Source organism: Pelophylax lessonae, assembly GCF_965119305.1.
Source record: "Pelophylax lessonae genome assembly, chromosome: 2".
Classification (NCBI taxonomy): Eukaryota; Metazoa; Chordata; class Amphibia; order Anura; family Ranidae; genus Pelophylax; species Pelophylax lessonae.
This window is the reverse complement of record NC_138769.1, coordinates 111,256,706-111,277,565: the sequence shown is the minus strand read 5'-3', so window position 1 is coordinate 111,277,565 and position 20,860 is coordinate 111,256,706. Positions and strand designations below refer to the sequence as shown.

Genomic DNA, 20,860 nt, shown 5'->3' with positions numbered 1-20,860 from the left:
CCTGGTAATACATGTAAACCCTCTTAGATGTATTCCTCCCAAAACAGGTTTCCTTTAAAGCATACCAGCTCCAGTTGCTAAAAAAAGAAGAATGTCCCAACTTCACTACGTTTGCACGTTATTATGCGGAAGTACTTTGCATTGTTTAATTAAATCACAAAATATGTTTGGTGTTAGGTTTTTATCCAAGGTTTATTACTCCTAAACTGTTAAAACTTTTTTGATGACCCTCAATTTGCCATCACATGAACAGATTATATTACTGAAACAAAGCTGAAGGTGAATATTATAAGTAATTTAAGTTGAATAAAAGGACATAATCTTCTCTGATCTACCCTAAAAGTTAAACATTTGCCTGTTGAGCCAATAACAGCGCTTGGTTTATATTTTATAGTAGCTGAAATTGTTTTTGCTAGGTTTCTTTACATCTAATTGTGTTGTTCACTGTTTTATTCCATAGCTGTGAATGAGCATATGATATATTTTAATAGCAGTAGCAAAAAGCAATAAAGACAGTGGTATCACCTACTCTGTCCTCTATATAAAGCACTATAGGCCAAGGAGAAAGCCAATCCTGCAGAGACATCTGTGCACCAACATATCTTAAAGTAAGTATTATCTGCATTTTGTTCAAGATGCCAACCGATCAAATTATGAAAAATCTGGGGTTTTTGCATTTTCAATTGCATGAACAAGATAATGATGGGATGCAGGCATTTTAGTAAATATTGTGGTTCTTCTATCGACAACCTTCTCAGCCTCATTCTAATAAAATTATGAAAATTTAGATTTTTTTTTTTAATTTTCAGTTGCAAGAATAAAATTCAGACGGGATGCAGGCATTTATAGTAACTATTGTGCTGCTTCTATCAGCCACATTCTCAGCCTCATTTCAATTAGAAGGAGGTAAGATAACATTTTAATATGCTTAATGTTTAACGATCCTCTACTGTAAAGAAATGCAGTCTTAATGCCATGGCTCCCAATTGTTCTTCATATGGAGGGACTGTCTTTCATTTTGAACCAAATCCCTCTGTCCCACTTTCCTCCCTATTTGTCCTTCATTTGATCTAATGTATAAACCTTTTTTTTATCTACTATTTTAATAACTAAAATGTTTTACTTTACTAAACCTTTAGTTTAGCCTCTAAATGGTTACATTTGTACCTTGAAAAGTTAGTATGAAGGAAGGGGAGTGGTAAAAATACACTTGTGGGTTTAAAAGAGAACCCCATCTTTCCGAACATGTTTCATGTTTCTCCCATTTTTAGGGTGCAAAATAAGGCATGTTCACAGATCACAGCTCCCGCCCCCAAACTGCCCCCTTACTGTACTTCCTTCAGGGTCCTGTAATTTTTTAAAATTTGGTATGGCTGTGTGGGGCTAGTCAGTTTTTTAGGCGGACCTGATCTGACCCTCCAATCACCCCTATGGGGCAGCGGATGTAAGCGGTTACGTGTCCCCTGACACCCGCTGATATCCAATCCAATCCTGTTCATGAAATCCAGACAGATGGTAACCCTATTCTCCATCCCTCTATCAGATCAGATATGATCGAAGGAAAACAGACAGGTGCTCCATTTTCATCCGATCTCCCCAAAGAGCAGAGCGGGGCTCTAACGGGTCCGTCTCAGCACAGTGACTTTGCATTCGCCTGCTCAGTGGGGATTAGCAGACCGATCCCCCGCTGAGTAAAGCGGAGTCTGCCAGGCGTAATGCCCTTGGGAAAGGACCCTCATAGTTTGGAGTGCTTACAAGTCACAACCACCACCTTTCATTCTATAAGGACACCAGGTTGATTTTTTAGAAGGCTTCACTTTATGACATAAGTCGAAAAAGCCTTGCAATTTATTTGAAAGAAATGTATACTAGATATGAAAAAGCTGTATAAATGTGCTGTGACTTTGATTGTCATGGGTCTTGATGAATGGGTATTCTTTTGGGCATTCTTCTTTGGTTTGCAATCTTGGATTCATTTTAATATATGTGACAATAACAGTAAAAGCTCAGATATCATATTTAGGTAGTAGATTGGAAAATGAAAGCAGGAGTTGGATTTGACCAAGTGGTATTTTATCCCATTTTCTTTTTTTGATTTGAGAACCATTGTTTGTGAACCAATGTGTCACAGTCTAGCTCGGAAATATGCAGCCAAGGGAGTAGTGTTTCTTACACATTTTGAGTGTTATAGGACATTGCACCCATGTGTCTGCTACAACATAGCACAGTGCATTGAAACTATGGGTATTTTAGGGTTTTTAAGGGCTAAGGGTTTTTATACATCATTTTGGAAAATACACTGGGGCTCATGTCAATCTCTAAAAGAGGATATGAACAATGCGGTCCATAGAGTTGAAGCATTAAATGTTGCTCATGGCAATGCTCCAGTGGTCTCTGAGACAGAAAGTGTCTTTATGTACAACAAAAGTTAAACCTGGTAGCTAAATACTAAAGGTATAAAGTAATAATAAAGTGGAAGTAAACTCTTTTTTTTTTTTACTTGTAACTACAAGTCTATAATAAGGCTTACCTGTAGGTACAGTGAATGTCTTCTAAACCTGCATTGTTTAGGATACATTCACACTGCAAGCAGCTGGTGATACATCACCGCCGCATGTGCTCTGAAGGGGCGGTATACTTGTGCTATCTCTTCAGAGCTCTGTGCCGTCGCCCGTGACTACCCCGAGCAATCAGAGGGCTGGAGCATGTGAACCCAGAAGGAAGACCAGGTGAAGATGGAAGCCCTGTCAGCGATGACAGCACGCCACTGAAGGGCTTTGTTTTAAGGTCAGTATTTCATAATGTGCTCGTATACCATGCATACTAGCACAATATGCCATTGTCTTGCAGGTTTTTTTTTTTTTTTTTTTAAGTGCTGTTTACTATTGCTTTAACAAGAACAAGTTGTCCACTTGTCTACTGCCTAACTAGGAAAATATGTCATTATTTTGACATTTAATACTGTGGTTATGGCTGCAGCTACAAGCCATAACCCCAATATTATTTTCTCCCTCAGGCGCCGGTCTTTCTAATAAAAGTGGTCCAAGTGGTGCATTCACTTTCTGGTGGTTCCTGGGCCTACCTGGCCAACTGGTAAGTTCGGGAACCGAACCGGTACTGGGGGCAACTGGACACAGAGATGAACAAAAGAAAGATCTGCTCATCTCTATGACCTAGGAGGACAAATGTCATGTTTAGCTCTGGTTCCAGCTCCATGTAAACAAGATTAAAATCATATATATATATATATATATATATATATACACATATATATATATATATATATATATATACCTTTTTCTTTTAATGGTAGAGGAGAGATTTGAGGTCTTTTAGACCCCAGATCTCTTCATAAAGAGAACCTGTCATACTTTATTTTTATCGTAGGGATGTTTACATTCTTTGCAACAGCAATGAAAGTGACAGAAAAAAAAAACTTTTTTTAAAGGGACTGTGTAAAATTTAAGAAATGTAATAAAATAAATGTAAAAAAATATTTTTTTAAAGCGCCCCCCCCCCCGTGCTCGCACACAGTGGTGAATGCATATGTAGGTCACGTCTACATATGTAAAGGTGATCACAACACACCAAAAATGTCAGAGCGAGAGCAATAATTCTAGTACTAGACCTCCTCTGTAACTCTAAACTTGTAACCTGTAGAAGTTTTAAAGCGCGCCTATGGAGATTTCTAGGTACCGTAGTTTGGCACCATTTTACGAGCATGCGCAATTTTAAAGCATGACATGTTAGGTACTTGGCATTACATCATCTTTCATATTTTTCCAAAAACATTGAGGTATGAATTGTGTTTTTTTTATTTTTTTTTAATTCATTAAAGTGTATTTTTTTTTTTAAATTGCGTTTGAAAAACCGCTGAGCAAAAACCGTGTGACATAAAAAAATTGCAACCAATTCCCTATTTTTCTCTAGGATCGCTGTTAAAAAAATATTATTTAAAACTGAGTTTTATCTGTAAACAAAGAATGCCAGAAAAAGGCCTAGTCAGCACATGGTTATAAAAATATAAGACCGAAGAGTCACCATCAGTGTTCTAAAGTAACAAAAAATGCTTTAACAAATGCAAAAGAGCGCAATCATCGTAGCAAGAGACACATTGTTGAGGAGAGTTACATTTTTTTTTCAAATGTAGTAATAGTAAAAAGAACATAATGGCCCCAGTGAAGATGATCAGGGAAAGCTGGTCACAGGTGACAGGTGACAGGTGACAGGGAGAAGGCAACTGTATAAATACGAATGAAAGGAAGAGGTATAAAAAACAAGTCAGTAATGTTTATACCATTATATTGAATGTACCCTTGGGGCTGACAGAAACCTGTGTTCAAAAAAAGCTAGAAATATGTGAATAAATCACCAGGACTATATGACTTACACCTGAGAGTTCTCAAAAAACTTAGCCATGTTGCCAGACCATTATTCCTCATTTTTAAGGACAGCTTACTGGCTGAAATAATACCAGCAGACTGGCGAAAAGCAAATGTAGTACCAAAATTAAAAAAAAGGGCCAAGATATTTATCAGGAAACTACAGGCCAGTATGAATAAATAGTATGTAAACGATTGGAGGAGTGATAAGGGACCATATCCAAGAATTTGCAGATGAAAAAAGTATCATTAGTAGTACCGACCAGTGTTAATTTTGGCAGCAAATTTCAATTTACTTTTAGTCTTAGGACTAAAATGGCATTTTAGTTTTAGTCCCATTTTAGTCTCCTGCAAGTGTTTTAGTTTTTAGTCGTATTTAGTCGACTAAAACTCCAGTACATTTTAAAACATCTTACATTTTAGTCAACTAAAAGTCATTTTAGTCATCTATAATCGAATGGGTGTAGTTCAATTGTAATTTGTAATGCATTATTTAAGCATTTCTCTACAATTTCCAAACTCATTATATACTACTGCTGGTCCTGGAGTGAAAAATCGAATATGTTATTATTTATGGTATTAAGCTTTGAGCATGCACTAGCACAGCACTACACCAGTGTTAATTTTGGCAGCAAATTTCAATTTAGTTTTAGTTATAGTCTTATGACTAAAATGCCATTTTAGTTTTAGTCGTATTTTAGTCTTAAGACTAAAATGCCATTTTAGTTTTAGTCGTATTTTAGTCATCTGAATTGTTTTAGTTTTAGTCGTATTTTAGTCGACTAAAATTGTGTTCATTTAGTCGACGAAAACGTTTTAGTCTGTTTTAGTCGACGAAATTAACACTGGTACCGACATGAATTTATGAAGAACCGTAGTTCTTTTGACACTGATGATTTTATATGCTCCTGCATAGAAAACTGCATGCAGGAGCACAACCAAAAGGTTGTTATTGATATTTTATGAATGTTGTTGAGTTGTGAGCAGTGTGCCCCAAGGTTTTGTCCTTGGACCAATTCTGTTTGTCACCCCAACATTTCATATTCCTCATATGTGTATATTGTACCATATACTTTTATTAAAAAATGTACTGTTCTATTTGTGCAAAATATCTGGTGATCCTGCCAGTCCCCTTGCTTTTCAATTTCAAACTTACCATGCTAGGGCATGGAATCAAATTCATTTCAGCATGGCCAGTTTGCTTTTTTGCCTGGGGACGCAGCCTGCCTGTGCTCCAATGGTTAGACTTGTGTTGACCCACCTACATACCTCCCCTACGCTCCTCTACTGAAGATCATGTTACTGGTATTTCTCTGCCTTCTCCTGGAAGGTCATGTGTTATAAGAAAAGGTATTTATAGTTTATTTTATATATTCATATACACAGGTGTTTTGTCTTAAACACAATTGGCTGTTTTACAAGGCAAGGGTTCATATACACCTTAACTTGTTCATAAACAATATGGTTTTAAAAAATAGTTCAATCTCAGTGTCTGCTGACGATACAAAGTTAAGCAGGGCAATAACCTTACCACAGGATGTTTTAATGTTACAAGAAGACCTAGTTAAAATGATGGTGGGGGTGGTGGGGGGAGGGGGGGGCGTAGGTAGTAATATGGCAGATGAAGTTTAACCACTTCAGCCCCGGAAGGATTTGCCCCCTTTCTGACCGGGACCTATTTTCCGATTCGGCACTGCGTTACTTTAATGAACAATTGCGCGGTCGTGCGACGATGTACCCAAATAAAATTGACGTCCTTTTTTAATACCCCACAAATAGAGATTTCTTTTGGTGGTATTTGATCACCTGTGCGATTTTTTCTTTTTGCGCTATAAACAAAAAAAGAGCGACAATTTTGAAAAAAAAAAAACAATATTTTTCATATTCTGCTATATGACATTCCCAAAAAAAGAAAATGTAAAAATCCAAATTTTTTTACATTTTAGGCCAATTTGTTTTCTGCTACCTATTTTTTGGTAAAAAAAATCAAAATAAGCGTATTTTGATTGGTTTATCGCGTTTACTAACTACTAAATAAAATTGATGTCCTTTTTTTCCCCATAAATAGAGCTTTCTTTTGGTGGTATTTGATCACCTGTGCGATTTTAAATTTTTGCGCTATAAACAAAGAAAGAGCAACAATTTTGAAAAAAAATATATATATATTTTTCACATTCTGCTATATGACATTCCCAAAAAAGAAAATTTTAAAATCTGAATTTTTTTACATTTTAGGCCAATTTGTTTTTTGCTACCTATTTTTTGGTAAAAAAAATCGCAATAAGCGTATTTTGATTGGTTTATCGCATTTACTAACTACAGGAAAGATTTAAGTCATTTTTATTGTTTTTTTTTTTTTACTAGTAATGTCGGCGATGTGTGATTTTTTGTGGGACTGCGACATTGCGGCGGACAGATCAGACCCCTGACTGACATTTTTGACACTTTTGGGGGGACCAGTGACATTACTACAGTAATCAGTGCCATAAATATGCACTGTTACTGTAATAATGCCATTGCCAGGAAAGGGGTTAACACTGTTGGTGATCAAGGGGTTAAATGTATGCCTCGTGCTTACTGACATGTGTATGTGTGTGTGTGTGTGGGGGGGGGGGGGGGGGGTTCTGTGACAGACAAAGAGATCTCAGGTTCAGCTATGCTGAATCCTGTGATCTCCTCCTGTCTGTCACTGAGAAGATCCGCCTGCTTTGTTTACATAAGCAGGCGGGTCTTCTCACCATTTCCACGATGATCGGGGAAGGGAGGCGGCAGTCTAAACACAGCGGGAGCGCGCGGAATCACTAGGAGTCCAGCGATGTAGGTCTACATCGCTGAACCCAGGGGAGCCGCACTGCTGCAATAATATTACTGAAAACAGTTGGCAAGTGGTTAAAGCAGAGCTCTACCCAAAAGGGGAAGTTTCACTTTAAGCACTCCCGCCCCCCCCCCTCCAAATTTGGTATGTCATTTTTTTAGTTGGGGGGGGGGGCAGGTACCTAGTTTTGACAGATACCTGCTCCCACTTCGGCTCAAGCCGCCTAGGTGGCTCGAGCGGAAGTTTTCCTCTCCCCCTCCCACCTTGCATTCTTCTGGGACACATCACAGGTTCCTGAAGATTGCCCAACCAATGGGGACCAATGGGAAGCCGCAAGCTGTCACAGCCGGGTGCCTACACTAGTGATGCCGGAGCTGCCGAGAGAAGAGAGAGAGAAGCGAGGCTTTGGGCGGCTGCATCGCTGGACCATGGGACAGGTGAGTGAGTGTTTATTAAAAGTCAGTAGCCACACTTTTTGTAGTTGCTGACTTTTAATAAACACAAAAATTAGTGGAACTCCACTTTAACATTGAAAAATGTAAAGTAATGCATGTGGGAGCTAAAAATATGAATGCAAGTTACTTATTAGGGGGAGAACCTGTAGGGGTCTTAGCAGATCAGAGACTCAGTAATAGCAGGCAAAACCAAGCTGCAGCAAGCAAGGCTAGCAGACTCTTAGTATGCAATAAAAGGGGTATTTACTCAAGAGATAAAACAATATATCTACCATTTTCTGTTTTTTTGTCTGTCAATTACAAGCATACAGGACCGCTGATAAGGCAGTACAGCCAGCCCTCCTGTAGGGGGCCCGAGCCTCATCAGTCCAAAATGGGGCCCGGGCACCTGCAGGAGAGGAGAGCGGCTGTACTGTCTTGTGACTCATGAAACCCCCAGCACTGCTGCTAACTTTCTCCCTCCATTCTCCAGTCCCTTTATTTATCTGTCCCATGCTGGCTTTGTTCTCGGGCTGCATCCCGTCCGATTTTGGAGTAGCAGGGACAGCTGTAGATCGTCTCTCTCTTCTTTTGCCTTGAAATCATTACACTGCTGGGTCCTGAAACTCCCCCTCCCCTCCCCCTGTGATCAGCAGTGTTCTCCTGCAAAGAGGAAAGATTGAGGTAAGAAGTTTTTTGCCTGCTCCTCCTCCTCCCTGAATCACAAGCTCTGCTCTCCTGACCTCACCATGCTCTGTGAGCTCTGTAACCTTCAGTGGCTGCAGAGTTTGAATGTTGTAGTGCTTCTGCTGAAACGGGGTGAGTGGGGAGGGTGAATAAAGTTCAGAATTCCAGCTGATGCACATCTCCACCAAGCCATTTCTATAAGCCACCCTGAGGTCCCATTCACACTAAGCATTGCAGGAATGCATGTTCCTGCTCACATTTTTTTTTTTTTAGCTTGTTTTTTTACACATAGGGAAGCCCATTCACTTGAATTGGCTGCCCTACATTTGACAAACACACCATAGAAGGTCTAGAACATTATCAGGCATGCAGCTTTGCAAGTTTGCCACACCTGACAAAACGTGGGTCTGCTAACTTTTTTTTGGAATGCCATTTACAATTAATGGCACCACAAGCAGTATGTGAGTTTCCCATGCACTTTGTCACATGTTCAGGAAATGCAAAGTGTTAATGCAGCCTAAGGACTCTAATGGCACTTTTCCACTGCAAGTACCGGCTCGTACCGGGTCGGCTCTACTCGGCCCTGCTTGGCCCGGTTTGCTTTTCCACTGCGGTACCGCATGGTATAGTGTCGGAACGGTTCGGTACGGTACGGTATAGGTTTGCTTTTCCACTAAAGTAGTACTGTGGGTGGGGTAAGTTAAGCGGGTGGGATAACAACGGGGTGGGTGGGATTCTCTGACCAATCAGTGGCTAGTAGTGACTGCATGCAAAGGATTGTGGGATATGGTACCAGTTTGGTACCTGTTGGAACCACAATCGAGTAGGTACTGTTTTTTCAGAGCCGTACCGTACCGTTCGGTTCCATGCAGTGGAAAAGCAAACCTATACCGTACCGTACCGAACCGTTCCGACCCTATACCATGCGGTACCAGCAGTGGAAAAGCACAAAAGCGTGCCGAACCGGTGCGGTTCCATGCAGTGGAAAAGCGCCATTACATGGGTGGCTGAGCCATGGATTTACTGCCACCCCTGGCTGTGCATCCGAATCCTAACAATGCAGTCACATAGGGCTGTACACATGCTGTGGCTGAAATGTTTTACTACACAGCTGCAGCATTTTTAACGCATGCTGCAGAGTTGGACATGTAGCACCACCTATCACGCTGGGTTCACACCGTTGTGTGGAGCGGCTCACAGCAGGGGATCCACTGCATCCCTGTTCTCCATTTCAGGAATGAATCAGGCCCAAATTCTTGGCTCAATTCAGACCTGAAACAGACCAGAAAAAGGCACAAGACTCTTCTGCAAACCGCTCTGCAGCTTCCTCGGAGCTTTGTGAACTGTTTCCATTAAGAGCCAGTCACACTCTCCTGACATACAAATTGGATACAAAAAAACCCACATCCAATTCACATCAGTGTGAACCCAGCCTAAAACCCCCCTTTTCAGTTAAAAGGGGCTGATCTGCAACTGCAAGCCAAGCACCTGACTCAGTTGCAGCATGGTCTCACAATGTAAAATTACCATTCAGCAATTTTAAAAAAGTATAACAAAATACAGGTGTCAGGAAGCAGAGTCAGCAAGGGTATGATTTCTGTAATGGCTGCAAAACCGCATTGTGACCATGGCATTTTAGCAGAAATTCAATTTGATATTTTTTTTGGGGGGGGGGGGCCCTATCAGGTAGGCTGTAGGGGGCCCCATAATTTCTAACAGCAGCCCTGCAAGCATATACCCGCATAGCAGTATCTTGATACTTGACAGAGGAGGCAGGGCCTCTGAAACGCATTTTATATGCCCCCTCTCCCATGGCTTGTCACCGTGGTTTGCCATCATGGCTTGTCACTCTGCCTGAAGGAGACACTGCTACCACCTCTGACTCCCTCCACGGCTTTGGAAATCCGTGCATAACAGCTGGTTCTGCCAGCTAGATGGCCAGGCCGGCCACAGAAGCTTTCTCACCTTACACAGCCATCTGCTTACCTAGATGTAAGTATTTTATTATTGTCTTAAATAAATGACTTATGTTTCCATTGATGTTTGCACTGCGGTTCCCCTTCTGTTTTTTTAAGATGTCCTGATGATCTGACAAGCCCTGCTGCACCATAAATGAAGTCTGAACCCATCCATCTATCCATCCATCCATCCATTCCTAATCACATCCATCCCATTGATCCATCCTGCTATTGTCTCACTACAAGGCTGCTGTCTTTTGCATCCTTTTTTGGTTTTCTTAATGGAATCCAGACCCTAAGAAGCACTGTGGGTAGATCTCTCCCTACAGACCAAAGTACTTTGTGTTTTTTTTTTATCTTCTCCTAACATTTTATGTGTATGAGCAATTGAGATCAAAGACTTATTTTGGGCTATTTTTGAAAACGTTTACAGCTCATGGAGAAGGAAGGGGGCACACTTTGGCCGTTTTGCCTTGGATGCTGAAGGACCTTGTTCTAATAATGTCTGAAGGCCTTTTTCTGCCTATTCTGTGTTTACTCGTGCATGCATTCCATCCCATATAGATGGTACTTTTACCACAGATGATATTCTGCAGACATAAACTGCAGGCTACACGGGTGCCATTGGCAGGTGATCCATGAAGAAAGGTCCACACTGCAAAGCTCTTTCTATTTGCTCCCTATCAAAGTGCTCAGGTATTGCCTGGGTAGGGGACCCGCATGCACACCACCGGCAGCCTGCTTTATCAACAGCGGGAGCTGATCTGTGGGTAAGGCGGATTTTATGTCCGCCTGCACCCGCCGATCATCCAGCACAGAGGCAGACTGCCATGCTGACAGGAGGGAAGGCATGGATCCTGTGTCTCTGCAAAGCATAAACATGGATCCATGTCTTCCCCTTGTAAAAACACAACCCACAGTACACTAAAACACTGTTAGGCACACATTTAACCCTTTAATCGCCCCTGATGTTTAACCGCTTCCCAGCCAGTGTCATTAGTAAAGTGACAGTGCATATTGTTAGCACTGATCACTATATTAGTGTCACTGGTCCCCAAAAAGTGTCAGTTAGTGGCCGACTGTCTGCCGCAATATCGGAGTCCCATTATAAGTCGCTGATCTCTGTCATTACTAGTAAAAAAATAAAATAAAAAAATATATTGGTTGGTTTGCACAAAATATATAGCATCTACAAACTATGGGATATTTTTATTTATTTTTTTATTTTATTTAACTTGGCTGTGAATTAGCACTAGGAAATAGACACAAGACTGCTTAGTGGTAGGGGTTAGAATAAATGATGATTTGAGCAGAAATTACCACACAGTAGGTAGTTTCAGACATGGTCTGCTAGACAGTATAATCACTATGCCAAGGTAACTTAGAATAGAGTTCTGTACCACTAGACTGGAATCAACTCATGAATCAGCATGAAAAAGTGCATGTAAGCATTAACTGCAAAGTAAATAATAATACTATATCTAAAAGAACGGCTAGGATATGGTGCAATGTCCCCTGAGTGGTACCTTTTAGAATAAGCATCTGGAAAAGGTCTCTGTGTAGCAACTATAAATCTTTAGTGCTAACTCTTTAGCAGGCTAGTGTTGGGGCCCAATGGTACCATAGGTGCACATGAGAATAGTCCTATTTAAGCCTACAGGCAGCAATAAGGCTAATAGATAACTGTATGGTTAGTTCCTAAAAAGGCTCAGTCACTCTCTATCTAGCATCAAATAGTAAATCACCACAGCAGCAGCTCACCAGTCCCAGTGATATTACATCCCACCAACCAGTCATGCACAACAATTAGTCCACTGATCTTCTCTGCACATAGGTGACTCTGGCTGTCAGCACTCCCAAACTAAACACTCTGGATCCTGCTCATGCCATATTAATGCAGCAGCTGTGGTGCACAGTAGACAGCAATATGCACTCTATGGGCTCCCACATGGCAAGAGGAAGATGTGTCCAGCATAGCTGGAGAAAATACAGCTCTATCCCCTACTCCTGGCAATCTCTGTCTGGAAAATGCAGTTCAAAAGCTCTTGATTACAGTAGAGTCTCTCTCCTCTGGACTACAGTTCCCACAGTGCAGTGCTGCCTGACGCATTAGAACTATTTTTGCTCAGCAGCTCCCTTTATTGGTGACATAGATGTTAACAAGTTCAGCACTGCAGGGCAGTAGTCACATAGAGCGGCTGCAGCCAGTGCTTCTCTCGCTCTCTATCCCCAGCCAGTCACCTGGCTACATTTATATCTGCCTAGAACTCAGCTGGGTAGTTCATGTTCTTAGTAAGAACATTAACTGAAGCTTCCCTAAAGCACCTGGTCAAAGGCAGCATATTCAATAAATATATATACATTATATACTGTATATTGTACTCACTTTTCCTCTGGCTTTCAGTGGTGCAGAGGATGTACTGTACATAATAATTTTGTACATAGAATGTATAACCTCAATGTTACCCAAGAGGTGTGGATAATCTATTAAATTAAACTAAAAAATTATAGGTTAACAAATTAACCTAGTACAATGTAAAAATTGTAAAACAAATGCCAGCTTATATAATTCACTTAGCTCCCTTTCACATCGAATGAAGCTTTAAAATTGTGCGACTTCATTTGAAATCGCACAATTTCAAATCCACAGGTCAGTGTGACTTCAGGTGCTCCTGAAATTGCAAAAAAATAATGCAGAAACCTTTTTTTCAAATCGGTGCAGCACCGCAATGCTAGCGTCGCACTGATTTGAACAGTTCCATTGCCGACAATAGGGCGTGACAAGCTGCACTGGTGTGAGCAGGGCTAAATGATCTACCCAACAACTAAAGAGCAGTGAAAGAAAATGCAGTTACTGCTGGGGGTGTGGGAATAGATGTACTAAAAAGACAAAAAAAGTTGAAAAAAAAATTTAGTATGCTTATCATACTAGCAAATATGGCAACAGAGAACAGTAGAAGACCCAGGGCACAGGCCCTGGGCACCAGGGTCTAGCAACACCTTAACTTTTATAAGTGCTACATAACACATGGAGGGGCTACAGTTATTTAGGAGATTTAAATGTTTTCTCATTATAATATTTTTTCTTTTTTTGCTTTGCAGGGTATGCTATCAGTAACAGAGGTGGTGACGGGTCAACTTGTAAACTAAAAAGTATGTATTGTTTAGTGAAAGTATTACTGTGTATTATGTATTTGGTATGTATATATGTAAATGTAAGGTTTTTATACAACAACTGGCTTATGTAGCTCAAAGAGCAGTGTTTAAGATGTGGTAATCCATAGCAATAGTCAGAATGCACCTTTCAATGGCCTAATAGCAGCACATTAAAGTCCAAAGCAGCATTATAGCCAGGGCAGCCATCAGGGAGGGACAGCCCATGCATATGTAGGGGGCCCAGGCGTCCCAAGGGGCCTGGCCGACCAGGCCCAACCAACGAGATTGAGTTGTTGCTGCTGTAGTAACTAGCAATTGCTAAAGCAGGATGGCCGCAGAGTAAGCCAATGCAGCCGAAGGGATGTCTCTTACTGGATTGGGGTGTCTCTTTGCTCGATGGAAATTTATTTTTGCAGGATTGGGCTGTCTCTTTGCTGAATATATGGAGATGTCTCTTTGCTGGAGTGGATTCATTTACATATATTAAGATGTAAGAATGTTCAAACTAAAGTAGGTGCACTGAAGGACTCGGTGGGATGGCTAGTGGGCGGAGTGGCGAGACGGCCCTGAGGAATGTTGGTTGTCAGGCCCGGAGGGGCCCAGGTCCAAAGCTGTGTAAGGGGCCCCAAAATTTCTGATGGCTTCCCTGATTATAGCAGTGGCAAGATAAAAATGAACATCACATCTCATTGCACCTACTGTATACATGTTCTGAATGCTGCCATTTTGGTTTTTGTCCTCTGGAATGTTGGAGAAGTTGATGCATACACACAAATAGGTTTGAATGTTCTTCAACAGCAGGTCTTTGCTGAGAAAGGAAAAGATTTTGAAAGATCTTGTGAAATCTCTTTTACAATCTCTTCCTGGCCCATATATTATAAACGATTGGGTTTCTTATCTCCTTGCCAGAGCCAGACCCTTGCCATACCCTAAGGCTGGCCATCCATGGGTTGAATTCCAAAATCATTTTCTTTGGAAAATCTAATCTAAGAACTTTTGTTCGAAATTTGCACCATTTCATGCAGCCATCAAATTTGAGGGATGTTGGGAATTTTTTTTGAAAAACGAACGATTTTCTAATTAACGATGGGAGAATCACGTGAGCATTATAATCGAAAAAGAAAAGAAAATTCCCGGAAAGAAAAGAAGATTCCTGGCCACAAAAAAGATTTTCTGTGGCAACTTGGGGGTGAAATTGAAGGCTTGGTTGGTCGAATTTCAAAATCAATGATGGCATCATTAACATGCTTAAGATTTCACAAGACCCTGTTTTTTTGTACAGTACAATGAATTGCAGTGTACTACAATGTAGGTGCATTGCCTTAGTCTATTGGGGTGTAACAGCAGCACTAGTGTTAGCTGAAGAAATGTCTGATTTGCAAACTGAACACTTTCTAAATATTTTTTCCTTAAAGGTGGTTTTTGTCCTGAACTAGTATGCGCCTATAATGAGATTCAACTGACCCTAAAGGTTGCCACGCTAAAAGACATGGCAACGAATATTCCATACATCCATCTGCTGGATAGAAGATGTACTGGATTTCCCTATAATGATGACTCTGTATTTCTAAGGTGGTCACTGGGAAAAGGCATTTGTGGAACCGAGCTAATTGTAAGTGTTATGGACTGAATTGCAGTACGAGTGATGTTAAAAATGTATTTTCCTTTACACATTGGCTAGGTAAAAATGGAAATTTACACTCACCTGCCACTTTATTAGGTACACCTTGCTAGTTCCAGGTTGGACCCCCTTTTCTCTTCAGAACTGCCTTCATTTTTCATGGCATAGTTTCAATCATTCATAGATTCAGTGTTGGAAACATTCCTCAGAGATCATAGGTGTGCACAGCCTATTGCAGTGAAGGCAAACCTTGGCACCCCAGATGTTTTGGAACTACATTTCCCATGATGCTAATGCACTCTGCAGTGTAGTTGAGCATCATGGGAAATGTAGTTCCAACACATCTGGGGTGCCAAGGTTTGCCTTCACTGCATTAGGGTGTGCACCTCAAAGCTCAAACACATATGTGTGTGTGTGTGTATATTTATACTGGTGATTTTTTAGTAGAAGTAAACAAGAGAAGGGCGCACCGACCTTGTGCCCCTTGTAAACGACTTAAACGTTTATTAACTGCTTGCCGACCGCCGCAAGTAGATTTACTGCGGCGGTCAGCCCCTGCCAGGCAGAGTGACGTTAATTAACGTCACTAGCCTGGGAGGGTCTGGGGAGCGAGCGCGCGCCCGCGAAGGCGCGCTCCCGCTCCCGCGCGGTCACGCTCCCCCCCGCGCGTGTGACCAGCGGACCCAATGTCCGCCGGCCACTCGGCGATCGTCGGGGGAAGAGGGAGAATGTCAGGCAGCTTGTGTAAACAAGCTGCCTGTCATTCTCCTCGCTGTAAAGACACTGATTACACGGATCTAGTATGTAGATCCGTTGATCAGTGTCCTTACAGCTAGAGCCACAGCCAATCACAGTAAGAATCACGCCCCTAGGGACACACACAGCCCCTCCCTCCCAAATAAAGTTAACCCCTTCACTGCCAGTGTATTTTTACAGTAACAGTGCATATATATAGCACTGATTACTGTAGTAATGTCACTGGTAACCCCAAAAGTGTCAAAAATGTCAGTCAAGGGTCCGATCTGTCCGCCGCAATGTCGCAGTACCGCAAAAAAAATCGCAGATCGCCGCCATTACGCGTTAAAAAAAAAAACAACAAAAATGACAAAAATCTTTCCCTTTGTTAGTAAACGCGATAACTTTTGCGCAAACCAATCAAAATACGCTTTTTGCGATTTTTTTTACCAAACATAGGTAGGATAAAACAAATTGGCCAAAAATGTTAAAAAATTTTGATTTTTACATTTTTTTTGGGGAATTTCATATAAAAAAATGTGAAAAATATTGCTATTTTTGCAAAATTGTCGCTCTTTTTTTGTTTATAGCGCGTGATCAAAAAATCGCACAGGTGATCAAATACCACCAAAAGAAAGCTCTGTTTGTGGGAAAAAAAGGACGTCAAATTCGTTTAGGTACAGCGTCGCACGACCGCGCAATTGTCCGTTAAAGTCACGCAGTGCCGAATCGCAAAATACCCCCTGGTCTTTTAGCAGGAAAATCGTCCGGGGCTTAAGTGGTTAAAATCAAATAAGGGTAGAGTACAATATACTCACAAACGTAGCATATGAACAAGCATATAGGAAATGGGCACCGCTCGCTTCCAGGACACTTCTCTACTGCTGGATAGCGTGATGGCGTCCTCAAAACCTGATGTGGCTTACGCGTTTTGAGGGAGGACCCTCTTCCTCAGAGCCAAAATCGCCGAGTTGCTGTAGCCCATCTGCTTCAAGGTTCGATGTGCTGTGCGTTCAGCGCTGATATTCTGCATACCTTGGTTGTAACGAGTGGTTATTTGAGTTATTTGAGATAGATTGCCTTTCTATCATCTCAAATCAGTTTGCCCATTCTTCTCTGATCTCTGTCATCAACAAGGCATTTTCCTCCACATACCTGCCGCTCACTGAATACTTTCTCTTTTTTGGACCATTCTCTGAAAACCCTAGAGATGGTTGTGTGTGAAACTCCCAATAGATCAGCAGTTTTTAAAATACTCAGACCAGCCTGTGTGACACCAACAACCATGCCACGTTCAAAGTCACTTAAATACCCTTTCTTCCCTGTTCTGATGCTCGGCTTGAACTTCAGCAAGTCATCTTCACCACGCAGCGGCGGCTGAAAGGCAGTGGCGGCTGGTGCTCCATGGGCCGGGGGGGGGGGCGGCTGACGGACCACACCATACCCCCCCGACCACACCAGCTCCAGCCAGCACATCATTTCCCCCCCCCACCCCCGTCGCCGGCTCACTCACCCTGGACTGACATGGAGGGCAGACAGCGGCCGCGACGGCTTTCCCTGGCAGCGGCGGTGGCTTCCCCTGCGTCTCCTCCCTTCTCCTCCTTGGCCAATAGCATGGCTTCTCCTTTCGATCAATCAGGAAATGGGTCTCAGGACCTGCTTCCTGATTGGCTGGGTGGAGAATCAGTGTGATAATAGCAAATATTCATTCGCTATTGTCACACAACTGGGTGGGCTCAGGGTGCAGGGCAGTCTTCTCTGTGACAGATAGGGAGAGATCACAGGATGCAGCATAGTCACAGAACCCCCACACACGTCAGTAAGCATGAGGCATACATTTAACCCCTTGATCACCAACAGTGTTAACCCCTTCCCTGCCAGTGTCATTATTACAGTAACAGTGCATATTTTTAGCACTGATTACTGTAGTAATATCACTGGTCCCCCCAAAAGTGTCAAAAATGTCAGTTAGGGGTCCGATTTGTCTGCCGCAATGTCCCGCAATGTCACAGTCCCGCAAAAAACACAGATCGCCGCCATTACTAGTAAAAAAAAAGAAAACAATAAAAATGACATAAATCTTTCCCGTAAATAGTAAACGCAATAACTTTTGCGCAAACCAATCGAAATACGCTTATTGCGATTTTTTTTTACCAAAAATATGTAGCAGAAAGCAAATTGGCCTAAAATGTTAAAAAATTTTGATTTTTAAATTTTTTTTTGGAAATATTATATATCAGAATGTGAAAAATATTGTTTTTTTTTTTTTCAAAATTTCGCTCTTTTTTTCAAAAATTTAAAATCGCACAGGTGATCAAATACCACCAAAAGAAAGCTCTATTTGTGGGAAAAAAATGTGGGTACAGTGTCGCACGACTGCGCAATTGTCCGTTAAAGTAACGCAGTGCCAAATCGCAAAATATGGCCTGGTCAGGAATGGGGTAAAATCTTCCGGTCTTAAAGTGGATAAAAATACACTCATTGAGAATTTTTTTTGTCAAAGACATGCAGCTAAATACATTTTGGCCTAAACATATGACAAAAATGTAATATATTGCATATTTTTTAACAGTCAAAGTAGAAAATGTAAATTTTCAATTTTCAATGTCAAAGTGCCTCAGTGCATGCTGGAATATTGTATAAAGCCAGGAGCACATGTGCTCTGGGTCTTTTGGCTGGATAGCGGAGTCCCGGAGGGAGGGGGTGGATGCCTTCTCCTCTGTAGAGCTGCCATGTGGCCTCAGGTAGTCAACCTGAGGGCCTGGAGAGTGCTAGTGAGGAACTGAACCCAGAGGTCCTGTGAAGCTGACTAAAACACTGGAGAATCTGATTCTGAGTACAGATCTGTGTCAAGGGGCCTGAGCTGAGGGGGGCACCCCTGCAGCAAGAAGAGTCAGTGGATGGGTGTCAGAAAAATGGATGCTAGGTAGCTTCCTGACGAGAATGTAGTTCACCAAGTCTATTGCTGGAGAGTAAAGAGCAAGGAGACCTAACTCTTTCCATACACGTGGCAGTATGGATTAAGCAGTGCAGCTGCTTCCACAAACAACCTGGTGAGGCCACGTGAGAGTTTTTCCTTTTCCGTTGTGAATAGTTACAGTTGGAGTATCCCACTATTCCCTTCTCCCATTCAAGTTCCAAAATAAACACTAAAGACCAATACCCCTGGACTGTTTAATGTGTGACGAGCCATCAAGAGTAAGGAGGGTTGTGTGAACTGTTTCCTAAGTGACTGTGTGCTGGTAATCAGAGGTCATCATGCAGCAAGCCCTATGGGGACAGTGCTACAAATAGGTTTCTACTTACCTGCACTGTGCAATGGTATTGCAATGGTATTGCACAAAGCCACCCCGTAGCAAGCCACCTGCTTTGGGGTAGACATGTGGGCTTACTGTCATAGACACACACAGCATGGCTCAGTCCAACCACCCAGTCTCTGCTCAGGGAATTTGACTGACAACTGCAAGAGCCAATGGCTTCTGCTGCTCTTGGCAAAGCCTGTGGAACCAGGAAGAGAGGGGAGAGAAGACCTGCAGCTGGGTACAGAGCTGGGTCGATACAGGAGTCAGGTAAGTATTGAGAAGGAGGGGAACACACAATGGAAGGTTTTTTACCTTAATTCGAAGAGTGATTTAAGGTAAAACCCTTTAGACTTTAGAACTGCTTTAGGCTCAACCAATTAATCTGTCCTCTTAAATATAACCCCTTATTTATCAGGAGAATTCGCCTGAACCCTTATCTTGACCCTAACATGTAACCCCTAACCCTTTATCCCCTGACCATAGTATTAACCCTAAGCTAGCTCCTAATAATTAAACCTGACGTTTAGTTAAACAAAGAAAAAAATCCCTTCAGCTTTCACATCACTTACTTGTAATGAAATATGTCCCAAAATTGTGGGTCATGGATACATCTTCACTGCAGGGGTGCCTGTCTTCTTTCAGTCTCTGAAATTTAAGAGCTACGATGGTTGACACCTTAAAGTACAGTACAGATGGTTCAACTGGGACATGTCCCCTTCTCCCTCCTCCTCCACTGAGAAAGGTTCTTCTATTGGTTACACCGCTTGGAACACAAACTGCGAATGGGGGAGAGAATCCTGGGACTGATCAGACTTTTCCCCATTCACATATATTTTTACAGTCAGCGTATTAAGTGAAATAACTTTTCATTAGGGTGTCATTTAGACGTGTGGTCGGTGGGACAATAAAAATAAGTGGTGGAGCTGCGTTTTTGACACCCACCAACAGCACCTCCTTAAGCTCCAATAGGCAGCCAACAGAAGAGTTTACATGCCATGGTTGTGATACTTAAAAACCACAGCAAAGTCTACCTGACATGTAGCAATCAGGGGGTGACAAACCCGCCAAACGCAGCCCATTCAGGCAAACAGGAAGTGCCTCAAATGCCCCACAACCGAGTGTAATGTATGCAGTTGCCGCGCATTTGTCAACAATAATGGGGTTAAAACAGGCAGTGAGGAGGCATTACATTTCTTCCTCACTGCCTGTCAGTAGCCTCTGACGCACAATCCAAATGCTAATCATACTTTAGAGAAAGGGCAGATTTGGGGCTGGCCATAGACAGTTCAAGTCTTGGGCGGTTCAACATTAACTGGCTGAGATTCAAGCCAAGTATGGGCAGGCTGACTACCCAAGTTCATTGATCAATCAACTTGGGTACAACCGGCCTGCTGGATTTTACATGCAATTATAGCAAGTGGCTGGCAACTAGCAATAATCGCTGCCTTCTACCAGCAGGGATGGCTTCCCCTGTTCCCCCCACCCCCCGGGAGAATAAAATGGCTCGGCAGAGGGGGTTCCGCTGACAACCAATGGCTGCATGAAATAAATTTGCCCCATCTATTTTCCAGTTAGCAAACAAAGTAATAAAGTTTAAAAGGCTGACGTCAATTTTATTTGTTTACAATAATAAAAATGGACAAAATTCCATAAAACATGTACATACTTAAATACAAATGCAAACATTTCATTTAGGGAGTACTCTAGGCTGGAAGATACGACCTACAGTAGCTTTTAAGAGGAAAAGCAAACGTCCTTCTTTTAAGATTC

General features: G+C 41.9%; 1 protein-coding gene across 1 annotated transcript in view; it reads left to right on the top strand.

Annotated features, from left to right (window-relative positions):
- Positions 1-833: 833 nt before the first annotated feature.
- The window catches only part of LOC309547978 (uromodulin-like), a gene marked incomplete at both ends in the record, with an annotated part of 51,033 nt that continues 31,006 nt past the window's right edge, over positions 834-20,860 (top strand). Inside the window, 3 exons of the mRNA XM_082247969.1 lie at positions 834-906; positions 13,379-13,429; positions 14,848-15,044. Coding sequence (XP_082104095.1) covers positions 834-906; positions 13,379-13,429; positions 14,848-15,044 — 321 coding nt within the window. The remainder of the gene's footprint in view (positions 907-13,378; positions 13,430-14,847; positions 15,045-20,860) is intronic.